At 42.5% G+C, this 16,999-nt stretch overlaps 1 protein-coding gene across 1 annotated transcript in view; it reads right to left on the bottom strand.

The window, feature by feature from the left end:
- LOC309558265 (caspase-8-like) overlaps nt 1–16,999 on the bottom strand; it is a 174,040-nt gene that overhangs the window by 58,961 nt on the left and 98,080 nt on the right. Inside the window, exon 5 of the mRNA XM_082261315.1 lies at nt 361–499. Coding sequence (XP_082117441.1) covers nt 361–499 — 139 coding nt within the window. The remainder of the gene's footprint in view (nt 1–360; nt 500–16,999) is intronic.

The raw sequence follows: 16,999 nt of genomic DNA, 5'->3' as shown, positions 1-16,999 counted from the left end.
ATAATGTCGGTATCCACCCAGATGCCTTATTGGCCCACTCCCTCCTCAGCCCTTGGCTCCAGTGAGTGCTGGCGAAGCAGAGTAGAGATCGGTGACCAATAGTCACTGTTCTATGTTCAGAGGGGATCAAGAACTGAGCAATCAGTGGTCATGAGATTGCTTAGTTCTTTGGCTTAAAGTTGGTGGGGGGACAGCAGACTGATGCTGCAGCAGTATGTATGTTTGTCTTTTTTATTCCCCCACTTCTCCTTTTTTTTACAAATTTTTAAACTTAAAAAAGGGATTGTACTTCATGTATACACATGTATACTTTTAAATAAATTTAGCTGCACTGAGAAATTTTAAATGAATTACAGATACCTTGATTTTCATATGATTGAATTCTCTGACGGAGGTCTTTGCGGCCAATTACAGCTAAAGTTCCTTTTAAATCTTCCAAGTTACTTTCAGTCAAAAATTCATCTCTTTCCATTTCAGTAAGCACATCCAACATATATACCTTAGCAATAAAAACATAAAAAAGGACCAAATTATTTTAAATATAGATATGAGTTTTAAGTATACAATTTGTTTACTTTAGATTGCAAATGGTGCTCTAATTTAAGGTATGCGTATGCAGGAAGATACAGTATAAAACAAAATGCTATAAAATTCAAGTTTTTGTCAGCAATCCACCAAATCCAGTCCTGTAATCAATTTGGCAGGGCCAAATATTCCCAACCCAATGGATTTTATTCTTAAAAAAAACCCCGCCAACTTCTCCCACGAACAAAATCTGAAATCTGGTCCTTTAAACCAGCTGTAAAATGCCACACATGCACTCTGTTGTCAGTGAGTAAGGAGGTAAGGACGTTCAACCTTTTTATTCAAATGGGAGTGATGTGGTAAGATGTCCATAAGAGTCAGGGGTAGAGGGGGAGTGAATGAATCTTCACAGCATATTGGGAAACTTTTACAGATTACATCATCACGTCTGCAAAATCTCTGTTTGGGCACATTGACACAAAAGTAGAACTGATTACACAGTATAAAAGTGTATTTTTGTGACCCATACAAACAGTAATTGTGAAGTGGAAGGAAAATGATAAATGGTTTTCAAACTGTTTTACAAATAAATATGTGAAAAGTGTGGCGTGCATTTGTATTCAACCCCCCTGAATCAATACTTTGTAGAACCACCTTTTCGTTGCAATTATAACTGCAAGTCTTTTTAGGGATGTCTCTACCAGCTTTGCACATCTAGACATTTTTGCCCATTCTTCTTTGCATAATAGCTCAAGCTCGGTCAGATTGGATGGAGAGCATCTGTGAACAGCAATTTTCAAGTTTTGCCACAGATTTTCAATTGGGTTTAGGTCTGGACTTTGACTCGACCATTCTAACATATGAATATGCTTTGATCTAAACCATTCCATTGTAGCTCTGGCTGTATGGTTAGGGTCATTGACCTGCTGGAAGGTGAACCTCCGCCCCAGTCTCAAGTCTTTTGCAGACTCTAACAGGTTTTCTTCTAAGATTGCCCTGTATTTGGCTCCATCCATCTTCCCATTAACTCTGACCAGCTTCCCTGTCCCTGCTAAAGAAAACCATCCCCACAACATGATGCTGCCACCATCATATTTTACAGTGGGGATGGTGTGTTCAGGGTGATGTGCAGTGTTCGTTTTCCGCCACACATAATGTTTTGCTTTTAGGCCAAAAAGTTCAATTTTGGTCTCATCTGACCACAGCACCATCTTCCACATATTTGTTGTGTCCCCTACATGTTTTTTTCAAACTGCAAATAAGACTTCTTATGACTTCCTTTCAGCAATGGCTTTCTTCTTGCCACTCTTCCAGAAAAGCCAGATTTGTGAAGTGCATGACTAATAGTTGTCCTCTGGACAGATTCTCCCACCTGAGCTGTGGATCTCTGCAGCTCCTCCAGAGTTTCACTGCTTCTCTGATTAATGCTCTCCTTGCCTGGCCTCTCAGTTTAGGTGGACAGTCATGTCTTGGAAGGTTTGCAGTTGTGCCATACTCTTTCCATTTTCAGATCATGGATTGAACAGTGCTCCCTGAGATGTTCAAAGTTTGGGATATTTTTTAAAACCTAACCCTGCTTTAAACTTCTTCACAACTTTATCCCTGACCTGTCTGGTGTGTTCCTTTGCCTTCATGATACTGTTGGTTCATTAAGGTTCTCTAATAAACCTCTGGGGGCATCACAGAACAGCTGTACTTATATTGAGATTAAATTACACACAGGAAGACTCTATTTACTAATTAGGTGACTTCTTAAGGCAATTGGTTCCACTAGGAAATTGGCAAATGGAAATTGGAAATTGGCAAATGTCGTGCCCATTCACAAGAAAGGTAGTAGGGAGGAATCGAGCAACTATAGACCAGTGAGTCTGACATCAATAGTAGGCAAATTAATGGAAACCCTATTAAAGGATAGGATTGTGGAACATCTTAAATCCCATGGATTGCAAGATGAAAAACAACATGGGTTTACTTCAGGGAGATCATGTCAAACAAATCTTATAGATTTTTTTGACTGGGTGACTAAAATAATAGACGGTGGAGGTGCAGTAGACATTGCATATCTAGATTTTAGTAAGGCTTTTGACACTGTCCCACATAGAAGACTTATCAATAAACTGCAGTCATTGAGCATGGACTCCCATATTGTTGAGTGGATTAGGCAGTGGCTGAGTGACAGACAACAGAGGGTTGTAGTCAATGGAGAACATTCAGAACAAGGTCATGTTACCAGTGGGGTACCTCAGGGATCTGTACTGGGACCAATTTTGTTTAATATCTTCATAAGTGATATTGCAAAAGGCCTCGATGGTAAGGTTTGTCTTTTTGCTGATGACACAAAGATATGTAACAGGGTTGATGTTCCTGGAGGGAAACGCCAAATGGAAAAGGATTTAGGAAAACTAGAAGAATGGTCAGAACTCTGGCAACTGAAATTTAATGTGGATAAGTGCAAGATAATGCACCTGGGGCGTAAAAACCCAAGGGCAGAATATAGAATATTTGACACAGTCCTGACCTCAGTATCTGAGGAAAGGGATTTAGGAGTAATTATTTCAGAAGACTTAAAGGTGGGAAGACAATGTAATAGAGCAGCAAGAAATGCCAGCAGAATGCTTGGATGTATAGGGAGAGGTATAAGCAGTAGAAAGAGAGAAGTGCTTATGCCGCTGTACAGAACACTGGTGAGCAGGTCCGCTGTTAGAAATCATGGGGCCCCGTACAGCCTACCTAAGGGGGCCCCCCGACCCCGCCCACCTCAACAAAATACAGCCTTGTCCTCAAGTGATATTTGTTTTTCTCCTGCCTGTTATAAATTTGATTAGACTAGGCTTCAAACACACCTGAGATCATCCCTTTTTAATGAGAATGTTGCCACTGACTTTAAGTGCCGGTTGACACATATGCATTCACGGACATTGCATATGATTTGGAGCGCACTGCTCTTAAAATCACATGCGATGTCTGTGCGGTGCAAATTCAACCATACTGTTGGTATGGCTGAATTCGCACCGCAATCGCAGTGCACTCGCACAGGACCCTTTTTATGGTCCGCAGCAGAATCGGATCGCATGGTGGTTCACACTAGTGCGATCCAATTCCTGTGTGAACTGTGAGATTGTACTGTGATATGCGATCTGATCTGGGGGTGTCGTTAACTTTGAATTTACACCCCCAGCGTATCGCATATGGCAGTGTGAACTGCCTGTGCTGCGGATGCGATGCGGGAACACGCAGTAGATTTGCAGTGTTCCTGCTAATGTGAACCGGGACTTAGGCATACATTTTCTTTAAAGCATAAGTTGACCTTTGGGAACATGTTACATGTTCCACCCAATTTTAGGATGGAACATGTAACATGTTCCAAATCCTGCAGCCGCCACTCACTGCCCCTGTGGCAGCAGTATGGGAAGACCTTTCCCGTACTAGCTATCACTTTTTTTTAAATCAACCCCACATGGCCACGTCATTCATTCACACACCTACCTTGTAGTTCATTCAGTGTGTGAATGAACTACAAGGCCCCACATCCTTTATGGCTGTCGGCTTATAGTTCTCAAAGACCTACAATGGTGCTGTGGAGCACCGTGGTAGTTCATTGATTTCTTGTCAGTGTATCTGCAAGCCTGTACAGGATGTACAGGCACACAGATATACTGACGATCTGAAGAAGACCCGCATGGTACCAGGGATCTGCTGATCACTGGTGTAATGCTTTACAGGCTCCAAAAGAAAAAAATAATAAATGCACATTTTTTTTACCTGCAAAGAAATGTGCATTATTATTTCTTTTTTAACAGGTGAACTTATCCCCGAAGCCTTAAGGTACATCTATGATGCCTTTAAATCAGCATGCACTCCAATAATTATTTAAAAATCTTCATGAGCTTTTTCACACTAGCATTGCTCTTTGAAGAGTGATCTGCATCCAGATCTCTCTTCAGAGAGCATTTGGCTGGTGGGAGGAAGCATTGCATCACCTTTTCAGCACCTGTTTTAACCACTTAAAAATCCTAATAACAGTTGAATAGGATCGTGGCCAGCAGGCAACATGGTGGATGGTCCAGTGGGGATAATTTTTGCTGTGCAAAAAGCTTTATGGTTGTCACATATGTACTTTGCATCCCGCTACATTTCCAGCATAAGGGCTCTTTCAAACAGAGCTTCTCTGCTTAGCAAGGAATCTGTGAGTGCATTCCCTGCTGAACTGAAGCTTAAGCCCCGTACACACGTACCGATCGTCGGCATACAAACGTCGGTGGACGAAGGATCTGCCGATTGTACGCGTGTTAGTATGGTGCCTCCGACAGATGTCTGCGCACAATCCGCGGACAAAAGTCTTTCTTGCAAACATGAAAATATTTGTATGCCGACACCAGAACGGACGATTGTTCGCCTGTCAGTACACAATTCGGCCGACACACAGCTACAAATCCCAACACGCATGATCAAACCAAATGAGTTCCCGGAAGAATTTTCTCTAGTAAACTCAACATTTTATTCAGAAAGAACTTTCGGCTCGCGGAAGTCCAAGAAATAGGTGAAATGCGGAGCACATGCTCATCTTGATAAATGTGAGAAGAAGGAAGATGCTGCTCATAATGCCATACTTTTCTAATAAAAAGGCATGTGTTCTGTTATGATGAAGATAATGTTTGTCTATTCTATCTGTTCTATCAAATTTTAGAATTAAATAATTTGAACTCTTCACCATTATTTTTGTATTTTCACACCAAAGATCTAACTATTGATATGACCCTTTATTCTTGTATGAATTAATGTCTAAAACATATTTTTCAGGTTATGCACAATATTAAACATGTTAACAAATTCAGATAGGCCATTTTTTATTTTCAATTTTCTTTATTTTTTGGATCTCAGCAAAAAAAAAACAAAGCAAACATCAATACTTTCCGTATAACTAAACATAAAAAAGGTCCATTTGGACAAAATTAAACTAGAAACTGGCAAACAGGGGTAAAATAAATAATAGGGGGTTACAAAAATTAAAGTTGCTGGTAACTGAAATCAGGTTGCCATGAGGGCAGGTTTGGATCCTGCTGGCCATATTGCCACTGGCCATGTGGCATTTGGCGAGGTGGTGGGTGTTGTGGAGGTGGAGGTGGAGGTGGAGGGCACGGGTGCTCCTGGCATGCATGGCTGTGCTCATTAAGTATGCCGTTTTCAGCCTTTTGCAGCACATCCAGGATGATTTTTCTGGCATACTGACACTGCCTGAGGTCCACCTTATCTAAAATTTTTGCCGTCATGTTGCCGAAGGACTCATTGGCCTCCGGTTTCCGACGTAGGGCTATGGTGGCCTCCTGGATAAACTCGTCGGTGATGTCATCCACGTGCTTCCTCTTTTGCCTCCGTTTGGCAGGAGGAGGTGGTGGTGGAAATAGTTCCACAGGCTCCTCAGGCTCCGCAGGCTCCCCAGGCTCCTGGCTGCAACCTGGCTCCTCCTCAGTGACACTTCCCTGTTGATGAAATGAACAATTGATTAGAATGTTATAGTGTATATAAAAAGTCATGTTTGTTATATTATTGTGAACAAATAGCAGACTTTACATACAGTGGCGTATCTAGGGTCTCCAGTGCCCTTGTTGAGGAGCTGTATTTGGCAACAACCCCCCCCCCCCCAAGATCAATGTAAAACTGTAACCCACCCCCCCAAAAAAAAATTAAAGGGCATTAAAAGTTTCTAATTTGCCCCTTGTTTGCCCAGTGTAGAGCTCTCTAGTGGGCAATCATTGTCTCAGGTGTGAAAAAGAAAGAGAGGGTTGAGAGATAGAGAGAGGGAGAGAAAGAGGGGGTGTGAGAGAGAGAGGAGGGGGTTGCAGAGAGAGAGGGGCCTGAACTTGCAGAGGACTTGATGTAGGGCATTGAGGGTGAAGCAGTGCAGGGAAACAGGAATAAGGAAGCCACCTGCCTTGCTGACCCAGAGTGAGAGACCAGAGACATGGAAGCAAGGATGGATGGATCATTTGCAGGAGCTGTTAGTTTTGTATTAAAAAAGGTTGAGCCAGAGGAATGCTGAGGCTACAGCAGTGTTTGCTAGGACCAGAGGTGTGCTGGGGATGCAGCAGTGTTTGTAAGACCAGAGGTGTGCTGGGGATGCAGTGAGAGGCAGTCTCAGTCTCCTGGTCTTTTGGCTCAGCTGCTCTCAATGTTTTACACCTGCATGAAGCAGCTCTCAATGTTTTACACCTGCATGAAGCTGCTCTCAATGTTTTACACCTGCATGAATCCGCCTGCAAACTGGGGGTTCTGGGGTGTGCAGGCTGAGTGGATTGTTAAAATAAACAATAAAACAATGCCAATGTTTTTGTGACCCACCCCCCTTGGCCTGCGCCCCTGGCGGTTGCCTGTCATGCCAACCCCTTGCTATGCCCGTTTACCTAAAGGGTCAATTATGGTTTAGATTATAATTTTGTTACATGATTACATTTTAGCAGACAATATATTGTGAAATGCCATACCTGAGTAAAACTCTCCTCCAGGAAATCCTCATCCTGGCTTGGATCTACAGACACTGAGCCCTCTGCCGAAGTCGAAGGCAGCATAGAAATTGACGGCCTGGATTCCATGGTGTCTGCCAGGAACCGCATGTTATCAAAGTACCACAGCCGTGGTACATATACATTCCGTGCCCCTGCTCCAGACTGGGTGGAATCTTCTATTTTTTTTAACTCCCGCCTGTAGGCAGTGCGAATACTGTTTATTTTTTTGCGGATATAATCAAAATTTGCCCCAGGACAGACGGGCTTGTAGAAGGCCACCAAATGTTCCATGGCCTGTTTTCTGAGTTTTCTAATTTTATAATCTGCGGACTTGACTTGCCACAAACAGGGCAGTTGCCTGAATTCATCAATGAAACTGATGAGAAAGTTGTGGGTGGTGAAATTGTCCACCATATTGCAGGACAGTATATGCCTGCAAGACACAAAACAACACAAAACATATTAAAAGAGCATGTATTTTGGCACATAATAAAGATATTCCTAATAAAAGCTGTATAGGGCCCAAAACACACACTTTCTATTAAAAGAGTCGTACCTTTGTTTGTGGGGAAAAGTCGTGATTCGCCGCTCGATCGTGCTCCAACTCTCGATATGTCCGCTAGCGAATCGTCGGCCGAACGATCTGGCGTCCTTTAAATACAGCGCAGGCGTCAACTCCTCCTCCAGTGGCGGGCTTGTGCAGGGGTGTGTACGTGCCGAAGATCAGGCCTACATGCGACACTCACACCTGAAGCAGAGGAACAATCTTTTAATCAAGAAGAATGTCTGAAAGATCTCAGAGTTCATCAAGTGGGGGCCGAAGTGATTGGGCCACCAGAAAATCAAGGGCTACACCCATGTCAAAGCCAGAAATGGTGGAGATGGTCTCCATTTTAGAAAAAATGGATTATGATGGCAAGTTGGCTAATTACGAGCGGCCCAATGCCAGGAAAGATGGCATCATGGACAAGGTGGTGGCCTGTTTGGTCAAAAAATTCGGTGTCGAGCGATCGAAAGATCAGATTCGGAAACGGTGGTCTGACCTCAAACACCGTGAGCAGGATCAGCTTTCCCAAATCCATCGGATTTTGAAAAAAAGTAAGTTTTATTTTTTCTTTATTTTTTTAATCATGCAATATGTTTTTTATAATTTTGTGTATGTTGTATTAACATGTCTAGATTATAATGTCTATGTAAAAAGTTAGATTACTCATTTTAGTTGTCATGTCGTGATTTGATCGATCTATTGTTGATGTTTTAGTATATGACATTAAAAGTCAGGAAGCCATAGTTAAAAATATATGTATTGTGTTGCAACGAACGTTCTTTCCTGCACGAATCTTCTCAGCAAACATTCCTATTAATCACAGATTATTATTCAAACCTTTAAATAGGAGAAAAACGTAAACTCCGTGCCAAACTATGGGAAAGGAGGAGGAGAGGTCTGGCAGCTCCATCGGCAGTTGCCGAACAAGATGAGGACATGGGCACAGAAGGTGGCACAGATTCCACTAAAGGTAATTGGTTCCTATGCACTGTCAAACATTAATGTACCATATTTTTCGTAGATAACCATGTACATGTCTTCATATTTGTTACTAAAAGAGCTATCAAGCAGGGCACCATGTCCTAACAAATGTACCTCTTGTGACTTTTATGATATGGCCAATGTTTTGTATTATGTAGATGAAGACATTATTCCGGAAATAATCCTGGTGGAGCCAACAAGTGATGAGACACCAGAGCAACAAGAAGGTTGGTAGTCACAGATTTTTGTGTAGTGGGATCATAGAAATATGTGTATTTGCAATGATTGTTTAACCTTATATTCTTGTATTCCCTTACAAATTTACATTGCAGATGTTGCATCATGCCAGGATGTGGCATCCCCAGCCAGGTCAGAAGCCCGATCTCCTGGCAACTTGCCAAGCAGCATGGAAGCCAGTTCCGAAACTGTGGAGGAACCAGGACCAAGTGTCCAAGAGCCAATTGTGTGCCCACGTAGGTTTTTGCAGAATGATTTTTATCAGTGTTATTTTTAGCCTCCAATTTACAACACTAGTTCCCTATGGGAGCCTCTTTATTTGAATGGAAGTCGCACCGTAAGTCGGATCAGGATGCTCTGACTTGCGGGGCCACTTGCGTTGTGAAGATTTTTGAGGGGGAACTACACCAAAAAATTGAACAACCCACCGTGGGTGTCCCCCCAAGTTCACAACCAGGCCTTTTGTGTGTGGTATTGAGTTTGAGGGTATGCCCACAACAAAAAGACAGCGTGGGTTACCCCCAAAACCCCTACCAGACCCTTATACAAGCATGCAGCTTGTCAGGCCAGGAAAGAGAACGAGCAAGCGGACCAAACACCCCCTGGACCACAGCAGGACACATGCCCTCAACATGGGGGGGTTTTGTTGCTTTGGGCCAGGGGGCCTCTGCACCGCACACCCAAAAGCACCTTACTCCCATGTAGAGGAGGACAAGAGCCTCATCCCCACAACCCTGTCTGGTGGTTTTGGGGGGTCATGCGGCCAGGGGGTTCCTAGGACTTTGGAAGCAACCTTTAACAAAGGGTGGCCCCCAGATCCCAGACCCCAATCCCTATGTGAATGGGTATGGGGTACATAGTACCCCTACACATTAACCACATAAATGGAAGTGTATGTGAATAACGACAGGAGACGTTTATGAAATGTTCTTAAAGATCTTCATCCGGTCTTCTCCACTCTGCTCTTTGGATCTTCTCCTCTCCACTCTTCTGCTGTCCAATCTTCTGCTCTTATGTTGTCTGCTCTTTTGCCCTAGGCTCTTCTTCTTCCTCCTGTCCTCCTCCGATGCTGTTGCCGTGCATTCTGCCCGTCTCTGGTCTCTGCATCTTAATATATATACATTACGACCATGCCCTCACAATGACGTCATCATGCGTTCACACCCCTAATAAATCTATAGTAAGCTCAGGAGACCGGCAGAATCATCAGCAACAGCATCGGAGGAGGACAGGAGGAAGAAGAAGAGCCTAGGGCAAAAGAGCATAAGAACAGGGTAGGTATTAACTCGAGAGGAATTTAAGATTACCTGGACACCAAATGTTTCTCTATTATTATGACCTCATGTAGGTGATTCACATTGACTCATTTTTTTTTATTTTTTACAGACCATGTTTTACATAGTTGCACATTAGCCAAATTGACCCGTGAGGCTCTCCAATGCTGCGCAGACCTGGAACAAATAAAGGAGACTGCAACGGCATTACAAATCAAAATGCGCAATTTTGTGGACATGATTGGCAAATTTTAAGCCACAATTTTACTACGTTTTTAATGTTTGTATTGGGATGTTCCTGATGTTACAAATTTTTTATAATGTTTTATGGCATTTTAATTACACTCAGATGTTAAAGAGTGTACCCAAGTTTGGGAAAAGCACTTTACAACACCCTAACCCTAACCCTAACCCTAACCCTAACCCTAACCCTAACCCTAACCCTGTGAATGTTTGATACTAAAACGTTTTTACATTCAACAATGTGTGTTCAATTCTTTATTAGACTTTCGTTGGGGGGTCGAGGTCTAAAGCTGTGTAAAGAAGCACTAAATGTATGATGGCTGTCCTATTCCCATATTTACATGTTAATGAAAGCATTTTGGACACTGCCATATGCGAGTTGCTGGAGGTGTCAATGAAATGTTAAAGATACCCCCAGTTTTAACGCATATCACAGTGCGATCTGACATTTCACACAGGATCGGATCACACAAGTTTGAACGATTGTGCGATCCTATCCTGATGCGGCTGAATAAATGCATCATGTGCGACTTTTGTGCGAGTGCAGTGCGAATTGAGCCATACAAACTGTATAGCTGATTTTCGCATGAACATCTGATCGCATGTAATAAAGGAGCAGTGCGCTACGATATTACATGCCATCAGATGTGCAGTGTGAATTGAGACATACACTTTGTATGGCTACATTCGCACTGAACACGCATACAAGTCGCACATGACCCTTTATTTCTGATGTATCTGGATTGGATCGCACAGTGCTTAACACTTGTGGAATACAATCCTGTGCAAAAAGTAAGTGGCGGGTCACCCTTATGCAATGCTGGAAGGCTGCAAAGTCGCAGACTTCCCGCATCGCATAAGTGTGACTCAACACTCAAGGTACTAGCAGTCCTAGGATTCAATATGGCATTGATATTGCCAGTAGCAATCAGTGTAGGGAGATCAGTGTAATCTATAGTGTATTGCTTGTTCGTTGCTCTAGTTCACTTTCCATTACCTATATATATAACACTTTGAGATGAACAATGATCAAGTTTCACATAACACTGACATATCCTAACATTGGTGGGCAGTGAGAAGGATGTCATAAATGAACACAACATAACAGGTGTAGGTACTTTGTTAATACCCTAATGTATTATATGAAATATATAGTATGGGCAACTTCTGGACAATGAACACCAATGTAAGGTGACATTAGATGAACCTTGGGTGTGACCTAGTTCTCAATGTGACAGGGTTTGTGTACATTTTGTGGGGTGCAGAAGGCCCTTGTATTTACACCACTGGCTAAAAAATAACACATGGCCATCATCACTTTGGATCAGCTGGTGAGAGACTACAGTCAAGAAACACACTGATGAATGTATTAACCCTTCCAAAGTCACACATATATAACACATGATTAACCCAAATAATTGTGTTTGGCATATGTGCCCAAATGATTATAATCCACAATACAGAATCATTGCAATTTTTGTTTAATGTGTTGAAAAATAATATATCTCTGACATTTATCTTGTGTGTCCAATCTTTAACAAGATTAATGGGTGTGTGACAGTGATTGCTGCCAGGACACAGCTCCTCTCCCCATGAAATAGTCCAGATATTCCTGGCGGATCTGACGGGCCCTGTGTGATGCCAATGCTGACCGTCCAACTTCCATTGACGGCATGGACTCCACTTGGTTAGAAGGTTGGGCCTCTCCACTTGTACCTGGCATAGCAGGGTCAGTATCCAGTTGCTGCAATACATAATTTTGTGCATTCCTGCGTAGGAAGTTGTGCAAAATGCAGCAACACAAGACCACATTATCCACTTTGTACAGTGCCAGGTTTATGGACGTCAGGAATATCCGGAACCGGTTGGCCATTATCCCGAAGGCATTCTCCACAACTCTGCGAGCTCTGGACAACCGGTAGTTGTAAATCCTTTGGTCTGGGGTGAGGTTCCTCTGAGGGTAGGGCTTCATGAGATGCTCCCCAAGCGCAAAAGCCTCATCTGCGATAAACACAAAGCTCATACCCTCAACAGTTTGCTCCCTGGATGGCAGGTTCAGAGTGCCGTTCTTTAGACGACGAGCGAACTCCGTCTGATCAATAACTCCCCCATCCGAATTGCGGCCATTTTTGCCAATATCCAAAAAAATAAACTCATAGTTTGCATTAACTATGGCTAGCATGACTATACTAAAAAAACCTTTATAATTATAAAAAAATGTGCCGGAATTCGGAGGGGGGACAATGCGGACGTGCTTCCCATCAATAGCACCCCCACAATTGGGAAAATTCCACTTCTCCAGAAATTGATCAGAAATCTCCAGCCATTGCTCTGCGTTTGAAGGAAACTGTGGGGAAAAAATAAAAAAAATAAAATTAGTGCTTGAGCACATCACATTATTAATTACACACACAGTTGTCTGTTAAATGCTTATGCAACTTGCTAAAAAAATATACAACAGGAAGGCAAAGGTTTGGATATGGGGATGTAACATCTACATACATTTATTTTCAACCTCCTATTGTTCTTATATTGTAAAGGGCCATACACACTAGAAGATTCTCTGAAGACTTTTTCGTGCAGATTTACCTTTTCTATGTAGTGCAAGGGCCTACCAGATTGCATAGGATTTGAAAGTGTTTGTTGGACCTTATATTATTTGGTTTTGGTAAATCGGAAGGATAAATTGTTCTGACAATCTTCTAGTGTGTATGGCCCATTATACTCACCAGCTAGAGCTGAGATTTACAAACTACGGCCATCCAGCTGTTGCAGAACTACACATCCCATGAGGCCTTGTAATTCTCTGACATTCACAGAAATGACTAGGCATGATGGAAATTGAAGTTCGTGAACAACTGGTGGGCCATAGTTTGAAGACCTCTGAACTTGAGCTTTGGTATATGCTGACTTTGAGATTTAGCATGTGGGTGGGGGATGGGTAAGTAAAACTGGGCATTTATACATCAATAAGGGCTTGTGGTCAGTGAAGGTTTTAACATCATTACATAAACATACAGAATCATAGGTGGGAATGGATGGACTGATGTATTTTAGATAAATCATTAACTAGGTACTAAAACATTGGCCAAGGAATAATTGTTTGAGGGAAAGCAATAAAATTAGATAAATTCGACATACTGTTAACAGGCAATGCGTTTAGGGACACATAGGAGAGAATGGTGGGGTGGTTAGTGGGTAATTTTACAAATGGTTAAAGATAATCTACATCTTTACTACTATGTGCATGCGGACAGAGGGTAGTTTACAAATAATGGCCTGTGTCAATTGCTGTACATCCAAAAACATCATAATTCAGGTGAAACTAGTAATACATGTAATGTAATGTAAAAAATCAAACATACCTTGATATAGTCCTTCTGCAAGACCTTGATGATGGCAGAGCAGGTCTCAGGGATGATGACTCCAAGTGCTTGGGGGGAGATGCCTGTGGTGAACTTCAGATCCTGCAGGCTTCTCCCTGTTGCAAGATACCTCAACATCGCAATTAACCTTTGCTCAGGAGTAATTGCAAGCCGCATACAAGTATCCTGCTTCAGAATATAGGGGGACACCAGGGCAAGAAGACGGTAAAAGATGGGATCCGTCATCCTCAAATAATTCCTGAAGTCATCAGGATTATTTTCCTGGAGCTCCCTCAGCAAGGACATATGAGAAAATTGATCACGGTTAAGCAACCAATTTTTCGTCCAGGAGGTCCGCTTCTTCTTCCTATTGCTCGTACGTCGTCTCAGAGCCAAAACTCCAACACTAACGACAGTAACGGACGAATTCACGGTCGCCATAATAAATTCTCGAACGATGTCTCGGAAAATAGCGAAATGTCGTCAACCAAACAAATGCTACCGAAATCAGCGCGAGATGCCCAGAAGGGTCACGGCCAAACACTCACTTCCTCTTTTGTAGCGGCGAACGTGCGTGGAACGTAGTGACGTCATTTTCTGTCGGAAGACAAATGTCCTGGGCAAGTTTAGAGCACTTTTCAACAGACAAACAACAAACACACCAGCCGCGAACATTTGTAGGACGTTCCGTCGGCCGACGATCGGTACGTGTGTACGGGGCTTAAGGGTGGCCAGATGTAAATGGAAATGTGTCCATTTATATCAGCCTATGTTTGATCTGTCATGTTTAGGTCTGTATAAATAGAAAAGGATGCAGTCCTTTTCCATTTTTTTCAGGAACTGAACAGATCCAGAGGTAGGTGGATGTAAACAGGCAGCAGTTCATTTACATCCAGACTTCTGTAGATCTACATAGAGGTCTGCACAAACAAATGGTCTGGTAGATCTAAGTGGAAAGCTTGGGCAAATAATTCTTATGGGGAGTTGTTGCGGGCCCTAAAAACACAGCTCAGCCATTTACTGCCCTCCTAACAGAAATGTAACCAAGCATCTCATGGTTATGATTACCAATGATCTGAGCACAGCAGCTGCTCTGTAACAGTGTCACTGTTGGTTGCTGATTTTGTTATTATTGTACTGTGTTACAATCTGTAACATACAGTACAGCCATAAAGTTTACATAATCAGCACCCAACAGCAATGTGACACAGCAACAGAGCAGCTGCTGTGCTCAGATCGTCATAATGATGGTAGGCACACAGTGTGCAGTCAGAGTACCTTCCTTCCTTAGTAGTGTGTGAGGCTGTGCAGCACCACCCGTCATCAGATTAAGCCTGCACTTCCCTCTCAGCCTCCAGCCTGCCTCACATCAGTCTCTCCCTCTGTCCGTGGAACTTTCTGAGGGAGCAGTGTAGAAATGAATCACTCCGCCAGTGAAAACATAGGCAGTGGGTGGCCAGGACGGAACTATGATATGGGCAGCACATCTGCTTGTCTCCCTGCACCCGAAAAAGGGAAAAAAGTCCCTCCTCTGCTGACATCTCCTGGGCCCCTATGTTAACCCAATGGGGCCCAGGAAAATACCCTCTGATAAGCAAGTTGAAGAGGGTATGGTTTAGAATTTTTTTTATTTATTTATTTAGGCAGAAATAACTATAAAGCTGCCCGGGCCCCCTGCTGGACTGATAGAGCCCGGGCCCGGTACAACAGGGCTGGTTGTACTGGCTTATCAGCGGCCCTGCTGGTGAGACCTCACTTGGAGTATTGTGTGCAGTACTGGAGGCCATATCTCCAGAAGGACATAGATACTCTAGAGAGAGTTCAGAGAAGAGCTACTAAACTAGTACATGGATTGCAGGAAAAAACTTACCAGGAAAGGTTAAAGGACCTTAACATGTATAGCTTGGAAGAAAGAAGAGACAGAGGGGATATGATAGAAATTTTTAAATACATAAAGGGAATCAACTCGGTAAAGGAGGAGAGCATATTTAAAAGAAGAAAAACTACCACAAGAGGACACAGTTTTAAATTAGAGGGGCAAAGGTTTAAAAGTAATATGAGGAAGTATTACTTTACTGAGAGAGTAGTGGATGCATGGAATAACCTTCCTGCAGAAGTGGTAGCTGCAAATACAGTGAAGGAGTTTAAGCATGCATGGGATAGGCATAAGGCTGAAGAATTGGGTTTGGATCTACTTTGGAGGTTCAATAGTCGTGTCTGCCACCATCCCAAAAAATTGTTTGTGGTATTTGTGGTGCCTCAAGTCAGGGTGGGATTTTAAGGGCAGGAGTAAAGGGGATAATCGAAAGTAGTATAGAGGGTAAAATTTATTTACAAAGTATGAATATAAATACAAACATTCATAGTGAAAATGGGTAAAGGCCCATTGTGCCAGTGAAAGAGGAAAAGTTCAGGTGTGATAACAAGTGACAATAATGTGACTTGAGTTGATTTTGGTGATCCTGCTCTGCTGATTCTCATGTCAGAAGACCGGAATAGACGCAGAGGAGGTAACCAATCGGTTAATCCGACATGTTTCGGCCAACTACGGCCTTTATCAAGGATCTGTCACCGATTCTAAAATAATCAAAGAGATATATGGTATCAAGTAATGGCAATTGAAGAGAACCATGATTATTATATAATTATGGTTCTCTTCAATTGCCATTACTTGATACCATATATCTCTTTGATTATTTTAGAATCGGTGACAGATCCTTGATAAAGGCCGTAGTTGGCCGAAACATGTCGGATTAACCGATTGGTTACCTCCTCTGCGTCTATTCCGGTCTTCTGACATGAGAATCAGCAGAGCAGGATCACCAAAATCAACTCAAGTCACATTATTGTCACTTGTTATCACACCTGAACTTTTCCTCTTTCACTGGCACAATGGGCCTTTACCCATTTTCACTATGAATGTTTGTATTTATATTCATACTTTGTAAATAAATTTTACCCTCTATACTACTTTCGATTATCCCCTTTACTCATGCCCTTAAAATCCCACCCTGACTTGAGGCACCACAAATACCACAAATAGGCATAAGGCTATCCTTCATATAAGATAGGGCCAGGGACTATTCATAGGATTCAGATATATTGGGCAGACTAGATGGGCCAAATGGTTCTTATCTGCCGACACATTCTATGTTTCTATGTTTCTAGGTTTTAGTTAGGGGTATCACAGTATAGAGGGCTGAATACAAATACATGCCACACTTTTCAGATATTTATTTGTAAATAATTTTGAAAACCATTTATCATTTTCCTTCCACTTCACAGATTAGTGCCACTTTGTGTTAGTCTATCACATAAAATGCC

This window comes from Pelophylax lessonae (genome assembly GCF_965119305.1).
Source record: "Pelophylax lessonae genome assembly, chromosome: 6".
Classification (NCBI taxonomy): Eukaryota; Metazoa; Chordata; class Amphibia; order Anura; family Ranidae; genus Pelophylax; species Pelophylax lessonae.
Note: the sequence above shows the minus strand (reverse complement) of the source record. Positions and strands in the feature narration are given on the sequence as shown.